We start from the raw sequence: 15,136 nt of genomic DNA, 5'->3' as shown, positions 1-15,136 counted from the left end.
CATCCTGTCTATATCCTCTCTAACACTTGATATTCTCGAATCTGCAAATATCAACATCCCCTCTAACATCAATATTGCCAGTCTTTTTAGTATCAGCAGCATTTTTCCTGAATATAAAGTAACATCTCACTGTGGTTTTAGTTTGCATTTCTCTGACTGCTAATGATAGAGCACTTTTATGTGTGCCTATTGGCTATTTACATATCTTCTTTTGTAAATGTCTGTTCAAGTTTTGTACCCTCTATTTTTTCACTTTAAAAACAGTTTCTTAGAGAAGGTGAGTATATGAAAACAACACTGATTATTGTGCTACACAAGAATATTAATTTGCCCTGGGGAGTCACACAGCTATATTTACATTAACCCAAAAAATTAAATATAAACTTGCTGTGCTTATGTTTTTGCTACATGGCTTTCTTGTCACTCTCTCTCTTTGTCTTTCTCTTTTTCTTTATTCTTTTTTTTTTTTTTTTTTTTTTTTGTTTTGTTTTTTTTTTTTCTTTTTCATTTTTCTGAAGCTGGAAACAGGGAGAGACAGTCAGACAGACTCCCGCATGCGCCCGACCGGGATCCACCCGGCACGCCCACCAGGGGCGACGCTCTGCCCACCAGGGGGCGATGCTCTGCCCATCCTGGGCGTCGCCATGTTGCGACCAGAGCCACTCTAGCGCCTGGGGCAGAGGCCACAGAGCCATCCCCAGCGCCCGGGCCATCTTTGCTCCAATGGAGCCTTGGCTGCAGGAGGGGAAGAGAGAGACAGAGAGGAAAGCGCGGCGGAGGGGTGGAGAAGCAAATGGGCACTTCTCCTGTGTGCCCTGGCCGGGAATCGAACCCGGGTCCTCCGCACGCTAGGCCGACGCTCTACCGCTGAGCCAACCGGCCAGGGCTTTCTTTATTCTTTTTTAAGTGTGGATTGTGCCCATTATTAAAATCAGGTTATTTGTTTATTCAGTTGTGGTAATTCTTATATATTCCTTATATATTCTGGATAAAAGTCTGTTGGATTTCAAATGTGTTCTTTGTGGCTTGCCTTTTCATTTCTTAACAATATCTTTAGCCTGACCAGGAGGTGGCACAGTGGATAGAGCGTCAGACTGGGACACTGAGGACCCAGGTTCAAAACCCCGAGGTTGCCAACTTGAGCACGGGTTCATCTGGCTTAAGCGCAGGCTCAACAGCTTGAGTGCAGGGTCACTGGCTTGAACATGGAATCATAGACATGACCCCATGGTCGCTGGCTTGAGCCCAAAGGTTGCTAGCTTGAGCAAGGGGTCTCTCGCTGTGCTGTAGTCCTCTTGTTAAGGCACATATGAGAAAACAATCATTGAACAACTAAGGTGCTGCAATAAAGAATTGATGCTTCTCATCTCTCTCCCTTCCTGTCTGTCTGTCCCTATCTGTCCCTCTCTCTGACTCTTCATCTCTGTCAAAAACAAAACAAAACAAAAAAACCAATGTCTTTAGAAGAGCAGATTTTTTCTTTTGTGAATAGTGCTTTTTGTATCCTGTCTGAGAAATCTTTGTCTTATAATCCTAAAGTTGTAAAGATAGTCTCTTTTTCTTTTTCTAGGAGCTTTTTAGTTATTACTTTCACTTTTAGGTCTCTGACCCATTTTGAATTTATATTGGTGTATGGTATGAGGTAGGAGTTATGGTTTCTTTGTGCGCTTCCTCCCTTATAGTTACCCAGTTCTAGCAACATTTCTCCTTAGAAGTCTTCTCTCTTCCACTGAATAACCATGGCAACTTGTTAAAAATCATTTAACAATATATTTATGAGTTTATGTATCTATCATATATTCTTTGACTAATCTCATACTGTCTTGATTACTGTGGCTTTTATAACAAGTCTAGAAATTAGGTAGTATAAGTTCTCCAATTTGTCTTACATTCTCAAGAATGTTTGACTATTCTAGTTCCTTTAGATTTTTATATAAATTTTAGAATCAGTTTATTAATCTCTAAATATACCCACTAAGATTTCAGTTGTAATGGCATTGAATCCAGAAATCAATTTGGAGAGGATTGACAACAACTTAGTCCACGAGCATGGGAGCATGGTATAAATCTCTGTTTATTTGACTATTCTCTAATTTCTCTGCAATTTTTTTACGATTTTTAGTGTAGAAGTCCTGCATATTTTTGGTTAAATTTATTCTAAATTTTTAAATTTTTTGGTGCTACTATAAATGGCATTTAAATTTATTTCCCTTTTGAAGAAACAAATTCTTGCTTTTTGAAATACATTTGATTTTTGTACTTTGACTTGTTCTAATTTTGTTTATTTCTATTTCTCTTGAATTTTTTTTGTAGATTCCTATGTACACAATCATTCATCTGTGAATAATAATTTTATTTCTGTACTGATTTTTATACCTTTTAGTTTCTTTTGCACTGGCTTCTAGTACAAAGGTAGATGAAAGTGATGAGAGTAGATTCTTCCTTGTGTCTGACTGTTAGTGAGAAAATACCAGTATTTTACTGCTTAATGTGACATTAGCTCTAGGTTTTTCTTAGATGCCTTTTATCATAATAAGAAAGTTCTCTTCTATTGCCAGTTTGTTGAATTTCATTCTGGATGCATGTAGGATTTTATCAGATGCTTTTTAGCTGTTGAGACTGTCATATTATTATTTTTTTTATTCTGTTAATGTGGATGAATTACATTGATGCTTTCTAAATGTTGAACCAACTTTGCATTTCTGTGTTAAACCCCATTTGGTCATAATATATTCTACACAGACATACCAATCTGTTTATTCTTAGGAAAAAATACTCTGCTTAAATAGTAAATAAACATTTTTTTTTAATGGTTAAAGATGAAGATGGCAGAGTTGAAGTTTATATTCAGGCCTTTACAGGTTTTTTGAAAGAAACTTCTCCCAGCCTACAAAGTAACAGTTATCCTTGATTTTAATCTTGGCACCAGTATCAAGTAGATGGATGACTTTAATTAATATTTAATTGTTCCAGATCTCAGTATCCTCATCAGTAACATAAGTACATCTAATTGGATGCTGTAAAAAATCTCTTTCAACATAAAAATTATTTGTTTCCATGTAATATTTGGTTATAATAGTTTCTGATTTCTTTTATATTCTGATTATGAATACAGCGTGGGGGGAAATGTAGGCTTACAGTTGTGCATATGGAAAATAATACAGTAATTACTAAATAATAATATAAGAATGAATTTTGGTTTTGCATACTCACAACTGTAAACCTACTTTTGCCCCACACTGTGTGTGTGTGTGTGTATATATATATATATAGAGAGAGAGAGAGCTTAATTCTGATGTAATGAATAAAAATTTTCAATGATTTATTATGAAGAGAATATACCAAAACTGAACTAGTAGTACATGCAGACCATGTGTTATAAGTACTACTTCAAAAAATTTGATTGTACATAATTTTCATACCTATTCAACATTCTATTCATTTGAACTGTCTCTGTCCTTTTTAGTCCAAGATATTATTATTTTTTCATACTCCTTTCTTTAAAAATGTGGGGTTGCTCTTATCTTAATGGTGTTCACTCCATGCCCAAAGCCATATCTACAATTTGAGACAGACCTCTCTCTACATTGGGCAAGTAAGTCTTGGGTTGATCAATGCCCTCAAGATTCTTATCACTATTTTTACCTAGCTGACAAGGCTTTATGGAGTCTCAACAAAGAGTATTAGAGCCGGCTAATAACCATTTGTTACTGGGAGGGAAGGAAATATACCATGGCCTATAGGCCAAATACTGCTTATAGTGATTTGTGTGTGGACATCCCATAGCCTAAGAATAGTTTCTGTATTTTGAAGGGCTATTGAAAGAAACAGAAGAATATGTGACAGAACATATATAACTCACAAAGCTTAAAATATTTACTATTTGGCTGTTTATAAAACAAATTTTTCAACTTACGGTCTAATTCAAGAAAAACTATTAATATAATGTTTGACACCAGTAGAAAAAAACAGTACATGTAACTATTCTGAGATGCCAAAACCATTCTAAAAATAAATAAAACAAAGAGTAGTAAAACCAATAATATATTTTAAATTATTTTTTACTTTTCAATTACAGTTGACATTTAATATTATATTCGTTTTAGGTGTATAGCATAGTGATTAGACATTTATATAATATATAACTTAGGTATCTCCCCAATAAGTCTAGTACTCACCTGCCACCATACATAGTTATTACATTATTACTACTATATTCTCTTTGCTGTAAAAGCCAATAATATTATAATAAGAAGATCTATAATAGAACCAATGTAAGAATAACTATTACTGTTTCTGTTTGATATCATGTTTTTTGTTTGCTTGCTTGTTTTGTTTTAGAGAGAAAGAGACAGGGAGGGAAAGAGATGAGAAGCATCAATTTGTAGTTGCGGCGCCTTAGTTCAATGAGTGCTTCTCAAATGTGCCATGACTAGGGGGCTCAAGCCAAGCCAGTGACCCCTTGTTCAAGCCAATGACCTTGGGTTTCAAGCCAGAAACCATTGGACTTAAGCCAGCAACCATGAGGTTGTTTCTATGATTCCACGTTCAAGCTGACAACACTGCACTCAAGCTGGTGAGCCCATGCTCAAACCAATGACCTTGATGTTTTGAAAGTGGGCCCTCAGTGTCCCAGGCCAACCAAAACTCAATCCACTGTGCCACCACTGAGCAGGCTGTTTGATGCCCTGTTTTTAAAACATGCAGTAATAAAATGGAATATGAAAGCAATGACAACTAAATGTGAGAACATTGGAAAAATGAAAATACCTTTTTTAAAGTGAAGTGTACAGAAAAAATCCAGATCATCCAGAAAACTGTTTAGCAAAGTTTTAGAATATAAGATAAACATATTATTTTCTTTAGCTATAGCTATACAGCTAGAAAATAAAAGAAAAAACCTCTATATTTACAGGACTAATGAAGATGTGTTCAAATATGTATATATAGACACATATTAGAAATAATTATAAAATTCTAATAAAAGAAATAAAGGCCTTAAATAAATAATAAACTTATTTCTGCTTATGTCTGGAATATTAAATTTTATTAGCATGTCAAAATGCTGACTTAAATACCATTAATACCAATTAAAATAACTCTAGCAGTCTTCTGTCCCATTCTGCATAAAGCCCAAGTTTCTCAGCTTGTCATCCTGCATTCCTTGAACTCCACTGCCCTGAGGCTCACCTGCCTTTGCAGTTTCAGATATTTCGGTCTGGTTTGGGATCTCAGCCCTCTTCCCAACTCACTTGCCCTTTCTTTTCCATCACGACTTTTTCATGGCTAGGATAAGCAGTTAATATAGAACCCAGTCTAAACAATAGAGTAGTGAAAGGGACAGTGTCTGGCACCTGGTAGGTATGTAAAATATGTTTCTTGGATTGAACTGAACAACTATCAGCTGAATAGGATTTCTTTTACTGGTTATTATTGCTGTGGGGAATTTAGAAAGATATGACACATCATTTTCCCTGCATAAGGGGAGACATAAAAATGTAAATATTGAATGAGGAGTGGTACGATTTCTATGGATTGGATGTCTTGGAATAGCCAGAGGAAGGATCTTTTTATGGCGTGTCTGCCTGATGTAGCATGTTGAGCACTTTCCACTTGGGTGGTATGAGGCAATATTTGTGGACTGCAAGTTCTAGTTTGCCACGGTGTCCACAAGTAAGAGGAGAAAACTTGCAAAAGGATAGAATTACTATGTGGTTTATTTAGCACTCAAGTACCTCTGAGAATCTAAAATACCTAAAAAAAGTAATAGGTCTGGAGGTTTAGAGAAAGTGCCCCCATGGTGAATAGTGTTAAAAATGATTGTGATTGGTATGAAGTAAAGAATTGTACAACAGGGAGGTGACAGTGTCCTCAGGTTAGCAGTTCCAGCATAAAACAAAAGCCTGCACTTGCTTCCCTCTTGTTATCATGTTTGCCAAGAACTACTCAGTGGAATGGGGGCAACGAGCATACCGTCCTGAGCAAGGAGGATAGTAATCTTGGGTTGGTACAGGAAGAAAAGCTTCTCAGGGGAGGTGTTGCTGGTGCTGGGCCTTGAGGGCAGTGAGCCAGCAAGCTCTTAGCTAAGTGGGAAGGAGTGGGAGAAGTTGCAGACCATGCGTCATGTAGAGGACAGAAGTCAGGAGTGCCTATTCATATAGCAGTGATGATTTGCCAGTGTACTGGTTGGGGACCAAGGGCTAAATTATAAGTACAGCATGTACGGAGCACTTCACATACCATTGAAGTTTCTGCAAGCTCCATTAGAATGTTAAGAGTTCATCTACTCAAGAGTAAGATTCAATTAGGAAGACTTTACAGGAATGATGTGTCCAAAATTGGTGTACAGATTTTTAAGACCATGTACATTTTACTGGCATCCTAAAAAATGTTGAGTATGAGCTATGCATGGAAATGTTATCTAGACCTGTTAATTTTGAAGTAAATAACATGGGAATAGAGCCCTTTGATAGGATTATTACTTTGTGTCCAGAATTTGAAGTCTGGTTTGCAGATAATGTTTATAAAATCCCAACCATGTATTAGGCATTGGGCAGCAGAGGGGGATTACTAAGGAGTAGGCCTGGCCCTGGAGTCCACCCTCTGAGGGCGAACTGAGGGTGAAGGCAAACTTGCGCATAGCCCATAAGATGGCAGTAGGTCTGGCACTGCCTGCCTCACTGACCTGTGCCCTCCAGCCTCATCTCTCTGCACTCTCCTTGTCCCCAAATCTTTATATACTTCTTAGTAGCCCCTTTCCTCCAAATCTTTGCATGGATTCCTTCTCATTAATTACATATCTGCTCTGGTGGCCCACACTGAATAGGCTGTAAATGTCTCCTTGTCATCATTCTGTCATCCCTTCCCTTCTACATTTGCTTCATTCTATTTGAACATTTCTTTGTGCCCATTATCTTATGTCTCCTCCACTATAGTGTCAGCATTGGGAGGATGTGAACGTGTGCCTTCTGTTCCCCACTGTACCCGCAATGTCTGGCACATAGTGACTCAGTCAATATGTGCTGAAAGATAAAAAAAGGAAGTGGGCACTCAGACATTAGAAGTGCAGCGTGTTGCTTGCTGTGCTGGAAGTAAACCAGGAGAATGAAACCAGACCTCACTGAGAGGGTAGAAAGAAGCCAGACCTGAAGGCTGAGGTGGAGCCTGGTGCCTGGAGAATAGGGAGAGGAGGACTGCGAGAGCAGTGTGCGAGGAGGATACCGCTTCAGCGCACAGTGTAGGTCAGGAGACCCTTGGCAGCTGAACCTGTGCAAGGGGTCTGGGTGGAGGGTGGCGCTGAAACAGGACAGCTCACTGGGAATCATGTCACAAAGGGTTTTCTCTGCCTGAAAAGGAGTGTACATTTTACTTTTGAAGAAATTTGAGCCTTTTTCTAACCAGGACAAGAGAATGAGTAGAGCTGTGTCTGCTTTCTCGTTCAGCCCATTATAATTGAACTTGTACCCTGTCGTTCCCTTAAAACTGCACGTATGTAGGTCACCAGTAACTTCTACTTATAAATGCTGTCACCATCTCCTACACACTAAAGAACAGCAGCTCTTGCCTGGGGACTCTTCTCTTTCCTGAACTGCTCTCTTCTTGGCTTCTCCTTTGGGAGCTGCTGCCCAGTCTCCTTTGCAGGCTCCTCTTCCACACAGCCATCCTGAATTCCTTATGTGTTGTTCTTCAGAGCTCCATTCTTGTCACTGTTCTCTGGTCAGTCTGTGTACCCTCCCGAGGGAATCTCACATATGTCTTTTTGCCCCAGTGATTCCCAACTCTTATTTACTTTGCATCTTTTTTTAAAGCTCCAGCTATGTGCGTCTAACTGTTGACAAAAAAGCTTCGTCTGTTTGGATATCCCACAGACGTCTCAAACTCAGCATGTCTAAGGAGTGCTGCTATCATTTCCCCAACCTAAAACCACTCCTGAATTTCCTGTCTTGGTCAGTGCATTTTCAGTCACCTAGTGGCCAAAACCAGACACCTTTGAATTATTTTCAATCTTTGTTGTCTCCCTTATTAACCACAGGTAATCAACTGCAAATCATTTCCATTCTCCCTTATAGTTTCTCAAACATGTCTCCTTTAAAGTTTTGCTGTTAGAGCACTTCAGATCCTCGTCTCTCATCGGCATTATTGTTTACCTGCCCCAATTTGTCCTCTGTATAGTGGTTAGAGTGGTCTTTCTAACATGTAGATCTGACTCTGTCACCGTGACCCCTCCCCGCTTGCTGCTGTGAGAAATTTAAACTTGACTTGTCATTAATTCCACCGTGTCCTAGGTTTCCCAACTCCAGCTCTGTAGCTCCAGTCCATGCTTCTGACTGATAGCCATCGCTCCTTTCTGTGCACTGCTAAACTGAACACCTGTGCCATACCTGGGTACTTACTGATGCTACATGCCTTCTGTTCTTTAACTGTTTGTGTGTATATATCTTATGGACCAATGAGAGGGCCTTCTCCAGGGCTTGGACCATCTCCTCCAGAAAGGGTAAGGCAGAAAGTGCTGTGGATATAGTGTGCTGTCAATAAATACTGGATTACCTTCACTAATAAGTCTTTTTGCATATTATTTATTAATAATATCTATTTCTCTATTTTAAAATTGTCTCACATTTAACTGCATGAAGATGTTATGTTTTCTAGTAACTTTATATTATTGGCTTGCTAATTAATAGGGCTTAACCTCATTTTCACCTGGCAAATTTGTTTTTTTCATAGGTGAGGAATTCTTGCAATATGCATGGTGCTATGACAGCTATTTTTGGAAAAATCAGCAAGAACATGCTAAATGCCGTCAGATACTCTTACATACTTCTATCATTGGAAAAGTTTATAAGTTGAAAAGTATCACAACTTTAATTGGATTTGAGATAGGTTAATTTGATTCTTAGCTTCTCAAATGCAGCCTTTCAATAAAAAGGATTTTTGCTTAAATTTAAGAAAAGGTATTAGGAATTAATGAATCTCTGGACCTTAGAACATGAAGGATCCTTTAATTTCTCATACAGGCATTGACATGTAGAGAAGAACTCCTTACTCTTCTTCTGTCACTCCTTCCATTGGTGTGGAAGATACCTGTTCAAGAAGAAAAGGCAACAGGTATGTCTCCTTTCTTTCTTTCTCTCTTTCTTTACTGCAAATGGGTACTACCTTGATCACATCACTTGTATTATCAAAATTCCACTGGGAAAAATGTTCCACTGAAAAGTTACTTCTGCACAAATTGATAGTAACAGAGTGGTCCCAGGGATGTAAAGTACAGCATAGGGAATATAGTTAGTATTGCAATAACTAGGTAGGGTGCCAGGTGATACTTGAAATATCGGAGGGATCACTTTGTAAAGTATATGATCATCTAATCATTATGCTGTACACTTGAAACTAAAGCAGTGATATTTAATGTAAACTGTAATTGAAAAATAAGTAAAAAAAATTTTAAGTTATGTTTGCACTAAAAAAAAGTTTCTTCTGCTTTGGTGGTTGATATAGTTCAAATTCAGGATAGTATATATCAGTTTGATACTTAATAAGAAAAATTCTGTAGACAAACATATTTTTATTTCTTATAATAATATAAAAACCACAATGCTTCCTAGGGGATTACTCAAATGTAATAATAATTCAGAAGTGTACGAAGAAGCAGAAGAAAAAGGAGTAAATCTAAACATGCAGCGTAACATCTGGGAGATGGATAATGAAAAGTTTGAAGAAAGAAATTAAAGTTCCTCTGCTTGCTTCTAGAGACTGCTTTCTATTACCACACTCCATCAGTGACTTCTGTACTTTAGTTTTTCTAATGTTGCTTTCAAAGGATACATTTGAAGTAATATTTTGTTTCAAGTCTGGGTAGAATTACTCCACTTAAACTCACTATGCATTTTTAATTTCCAATTTTGAATTAATTAAAAATTATATATATATGTGTGTGTGTGTGTGTATAAATGTGTGATATATATCACATTAAGTAAATGAATTTAGTTTAAGTGTTTCAGTGAAGGGATTAGCAGTTTTCCCCTTGACCATAAGTGAATTGTAAGATCTTTAAGGGTTTCTCAGATTAAAAAAAATCTTTCTATATTATATTTTAATGCCATATGGCACTTTAAATACATTTCTGATATGGAGTCTCTTTTAGGAAGTTATCTAAGGTTTTATAATATCGTTTTCCTGCTTCGTAGATTTCACTCACTGACTCTGCTCTGATTTTCTTCTGAATATGTAGAATTCACACATTGTTAATCACCTAAGGTATCTGATTAGTGTTCTTTTGTGGACTTGTCCTCATGGCCTGCATCTTGTATAGGTGAAATCTGTCCTCTTTTAATCCCCCCTTCGTTAAGGTACAGGTCTTTTATTTACAGATTTGTATTTATTCATTCTAAATTGCAACAACAGTATATTTTTCATATAGATCTTATTACATGCTATTGTAAAGAGAAAGACCAGTTTCACGATCATTTAATTTTTAGGAAGGATTTATTGAGTGCTGACCTTGTGCCAGGCCCTCTGTCCTGGGCACTGAGGATAGGACAGTGATTTCTGGGCCTCGTTCAGTGCTGGGCATGCTCAGTCACTATTTTGAGTGAAGATCTCTTACTTTCATTCAGCCTTAGAGATTATTTGGTATCTATTGTATGATTTTGAAATAATTTTGGAAAATCTTAAAATTCTTAAGTTATATCAGGGCTATAACCTAAAAACTGTTTTCAAGAATATAATGTATCCCATATTTTAATTGATGGTGTTACAGGAGGAGGTTTGTAGAAGGGCATTAACAGTTGTGGTAGACAACCTAAAGCTTCATGTTTACAAGAGAATGCAACATATGGTTTTAAATTGGATTTATTTTTCTAATTCTGTTCTCCTTTATTGTTTCCAAATCAATTTGTAGCCTTTGAATTAACACCACTTGGTACTTATCATGAGCAAGATAAGTGTGAGGGGAAGTGACTCAAGACATAACAATAGCTAAAGAAAATCAGAGTAAAAAACAACAACAAAAAACAACTGAGGTTAAACAACTAAAATGGTTGCTAAATACAAATTGAGTTTAAAAACATTAAGGCCATCTAAAGTTTCCTTTTTCATTTTCTTAGATTTTAATCTACCATTCTCAGCTGATATAGTCCTGACCAAAGAAAAGAACTCAAGTTCACAAAGATCTACTCAGGAAAAATTATATTTAGAAGGAAGTGCCCCATCTGATCAGGTTTCTGCAAAAGTAAATGTTTTTCAGAAAAGCAGACAGTGTAAAACCACCCATCGCTATTCTGTAAGAGATGCAAGGAAGACACAACTCTCCACGTCCGACTCAGAGGCTGATTCAGATGACAGGACAGCCATGACCAAGCATCGGCGGCCCCACCAGCTGCAGCCTTCTGCAACCCACTCTCCTAAAGAAGCCAAGCTCACCGCTCCTCCTGGCCACATATCAACCAAAGAACAGATCCCTCCTGAGACCATGGCTTCAGAAAGTTTCCAAGAGATTATGTCAAGACAGGAGGCAAACAATGACATTTTAAGTGAGCCAGCTGCCTTGCCTATTATCAGTCACATGAACAATTCTCCATTTGACTTATGTTATGTTTTATTATCTTTATTAGAGAAAGTTTGTAAGTTTGACATCACCTTGAATCATAATTCTGCTCTGACAGCCAGTGTAGTGCCCACACTGACTGAGTTCCTCACAGGCTTTGGAGACTGCTGCAGTCTCAGTGACAATGTGGAGAGTCAGATGGCTTCTGCAGGTTGGACTGAAGAACCGGTGGCCTTGATCCAAAGGATGCTTTTGCGAGCAGTGTTGCATCTTATGTCAGTAGATATCATCAGTACTGCAGAGATGATGCCAGAGAGTCTTAAAAAAAATTTAACTGAATTGCTTAGAGCAGCTTTAAAAATTAGAACTTGCCTAGAAAAGCAGCCTGACCCTTATGCACCAAGACAAAAGAAGGCACTACAGGAGGTACGGGAAGGTACTGTGTTTTCCAAGTACCGTCACAGAGCCCTTCTTTTCCCCGAGCTTCTGGAAGGAGTGCTGCAGATCCTCATCTGCTGTCTTCAGAGTGCAGTTTCCAATCCCTTCTTCTTCAGTCAGGCCATGGATTTGGTTCAAGAATTCATTCAGCATCATGGATTTAATTTATTTGAAACAGCAGTTCTTCAGATGGAATGGCTGATTTTAAGAGAGGGTGTTCCTACTGAGGCCTCAGAACATTTAAAAGCTTTGATAAACAGTGTGATGAAAATAATGAGCACTGTGAAAAAAGTGAAGTCAGAGCAGCTCCATCATTCAGTGTGTGCGAGGAAGAGGCACAGACGATGTGAATATTCCCACTTCATGCATCACCACAGGGATCTCTCAGGTCTCCTGGTTTCGGCATTTAAAAACCAGGCTTCCAAAAACCCTTTCGAGGAGACTATGGATGGTGCTGTGCACTACCCGGAGCATTGCTGCTGCCTAGCCGTGTGTGCACACCAGTGCCTGCGCCTGCTGCAGCAGGCCACCCTCAGCAGCACCTGTGTGCAGGTCCTGGTGGGGGTCCAGAATGTTGGGATATGCTGTTGCATGGACCCCAAGTCTGTCATCATACCTTTGCTCCACGCTTTTAGATTGCCAGCACTGAAACATTTTCAGCAGCATATATTGAATATCCTTACCAAACTTATTTTGGACCAGTTAGGAGGTGCTGAGATACCACAAAAAATTAAAAATGCAGCTTGCAATATTTGTACTATTGACTCTGATCAACTAGCCCAGTTAGAAGAAACACTGCAGGGGTGCGCACAGGACGAGAAGCCTTCCTCAGGCTCCTCCAGTCCTTACAGGTGTCAGGGCATCCTGCCTAGCAGTGGGTCTGAAGACCTGTTGTGGAGATGGGATGCCTTAGAAGCGTATCAGCATTTTGTTTTTGAAGAAGACAGATTACATACTGTGCAGATTGCAAACCACATTTGCAACTTATTTCAGAAGGGCAATGTGGTTGTTCAGTGGAAATTGTTTCATTACATATTTAATCCTGTGCTCCAGAGAGGAGTTGAACTAGCCCATCATTGCCAGCACCTGCACAGTACTCCAGCTCAGACTCGAGTGTGCGGACATCAGAATCAGTGTTTGTCTCAGGAAGTGCTCCAGGTTTATTTAAAAACGCTGCCTACCTTACTTAAATCAAGGTCTGTATGCATGCATGTGTATAGATTTTTTTTCATAAGTTTTTGTTTGTTTGTTTGTTTGTTTTTCCTGAAGTTGGAAACGGGGAGGCAGTCAGACAGACTCCTGCATGCGCCTGACTGGGATCCACCCAGCATGCCCACCAGGGGGCGATGCTCTGCCCACCTGGGGCATTGCTCTGTTGCAACCAGAGCCATTCTAGCACCTGAGGCAGAGGTGCTAGAGCCATCCTCAGCGCCCAGGCCATCATTGCTCCAGTGGAGCCTTGGCTGCGGGAGGGGAAGATAGAGACAGAGAAGAAGGAGAGGGGGAGGGGTGGAGAAGCAGATGGGCACTTCTCCTGTGTGCCCTGGCCAGGAATCGAACGCAGGACTCTTGCACGCCAGGCCAATGCTCTACCACTGAGCCAAGCAGCCAGGGCCTAGATTTTTTTTTTATTGTATGCTTTTATCTGTACCCTTTATTCTTTCATAGGATTTAATTATAGTAATTATAGTTTAACAACAAAAAAGTTCCTATCCTGTGTCAGATTTTTTTTTTTTGCATTTATTTATTTTTACTGGGTGATTATAGAGGAGAGGACAGAGCCAATGGTTTTAATTTCTCAATGAAAAAAAAAGTAGTTTTAAGTATATACCTGGGAGAATATGAACATAGCACATACAGTAACAGGGCAAGATTACATTTTCTGTTTCCTCAATGGAAAATTGTTAGCTGTTAAAAATAACGGTTACAAAGATCATGTTGGGACATGAGAAAATACTTATACTGTTTTATTGATAAGATACACAAAATTCACAATATCGCCTACTTATTTACCAATGAGTAAAATATGTGTGTACATAAATCATACTTATTTATTGAAATTTTTATTTTTTAATGCCATGTTTATATTTATTATATAAGCAATATATGTAGAAAAATTAGAAAATACAGAAAAGCAAAAAAGAAAAAAATTAAAATTACTTAGAATTTCACCTGAGTTTTTCAGATTTTGTGATTGTCAAGTCTGATACTTAAAAAATAATTTTATGCCCCTGACTGGTTGGCTTAGCGGTGGAGTGTCAGCCCAGCATGTAAAAGTCCCAGGTTCGATTCCCAGTCAGGGCACACAGGAGAAGCAAACATCTGTTTCTCCACCCTTCCCCCTCTTGCTTCTCTCTCTTCCTCTCTCTCTCTTTCTTTCTTCTCCTCCCATAGCCATGACTCAGTTTGAGCAAGTTGGCCCCAGGTGCTTAGGATGGCTCCATGGCCTCATTTCAGGCATTAAAATAGCTCAGTTGCCAAGCAATGGAGCAGTGGCTTCAGATGGGCAGAACATTGGCCAGTAGGGGGCTTGCCCAGTGGTTCCTGGTCAGGGTGCATGTGGGAGTCTGTTGCTCTGCCTCCCCACCCCTCACTTAATAAATAATAATAATAACTTTCTAAGTAAAGCTTGCTTCTGATAGATAGCCTGGCCTTTCAAATTAATGCATATACCATTTTTAAAACTTAACAATAAAATATAACCTATGTATCACTATTATCTTTACAATAATTTTTTAAATTCTGACATTGTTTCAGTAGAACTGATTTGATTTGAAAGTTTGTAACTCAGCCTGACCTGCGGTGGTGCAGTGGATCAAGCATCGACCTGGAACGCTGAGGTCACCGGTTCGAAACCCACGCCTTGCCTGGTCAAGGCTCATTTGGGAGTTGATGCTTCCTGCTCCTCTCCCCCTTCTCTCTCTCTCTCTTCTCTAAAATGAATGAATAAATAAAAATAATTAATAAAAAAAGGAAAGTTTGTAACTCATTGGCATATTTGTGGACAACCTGAGTCTTTGCTAACCTGATTTGTATTAAAATTTTTATGAGGATTCCAGTGATTCAGGCCCCTGAATCTCAACTTAGAGCCAAACATCTACAGACCTGTAGTTGGGTTCTTTCCCTTTCTGAGGCACAAATTTTTTTTTTTTCTTT

The 15,136-nt window shown here is 38.7% G+C and overlaps 1 protein-coding gene across 2 annotated transcripts in view; it reads left to right on the top strand.

Moving 5' to 3' along the window:
- The window catches only part of LYST (lysosomal trafficking regulator), a 281,303-nt gene that overhangs the window by 35,498 nt on the left and 230,669 nt on the right, over positions 1–15,136 (top strand). For both annotated transcript variants that reach the window (XM_066235524.1, XM_066235534.1), the window contains exons 3-4: positions 9,015–9,105; positions 11,103–13,176. In XM_066235524.1, coding sequence (XP_066091621.1) covers positions 9,015–9,105; positions 11,103–13,176 — 2,165 coding nt within the window. The remainder of the gene's footprint in view (positions 1–9,014; positions 9,106–11,102; positions 13,177–15,136) is intronic.

Source organism: Saccopteryx bilineata, chromosome 1 (genome assembly GCF_036850765.1).
Source record: "Saccopteryx bilineata isolate mSacBil1 chromosome 1, mSacBil1_pri_phased_curated, whole genome shotgun sequence".
NCBI classification, from domain to species: Eukaryota; Metazoa; Chordata; class Mammalia; order Chiroptera; family Emballonuridae; genus Saccopteryx; species Saccopteryx bilineata.
This window is presented reverse-complemented; position numbering and strand designations above follow the sequence as displayed.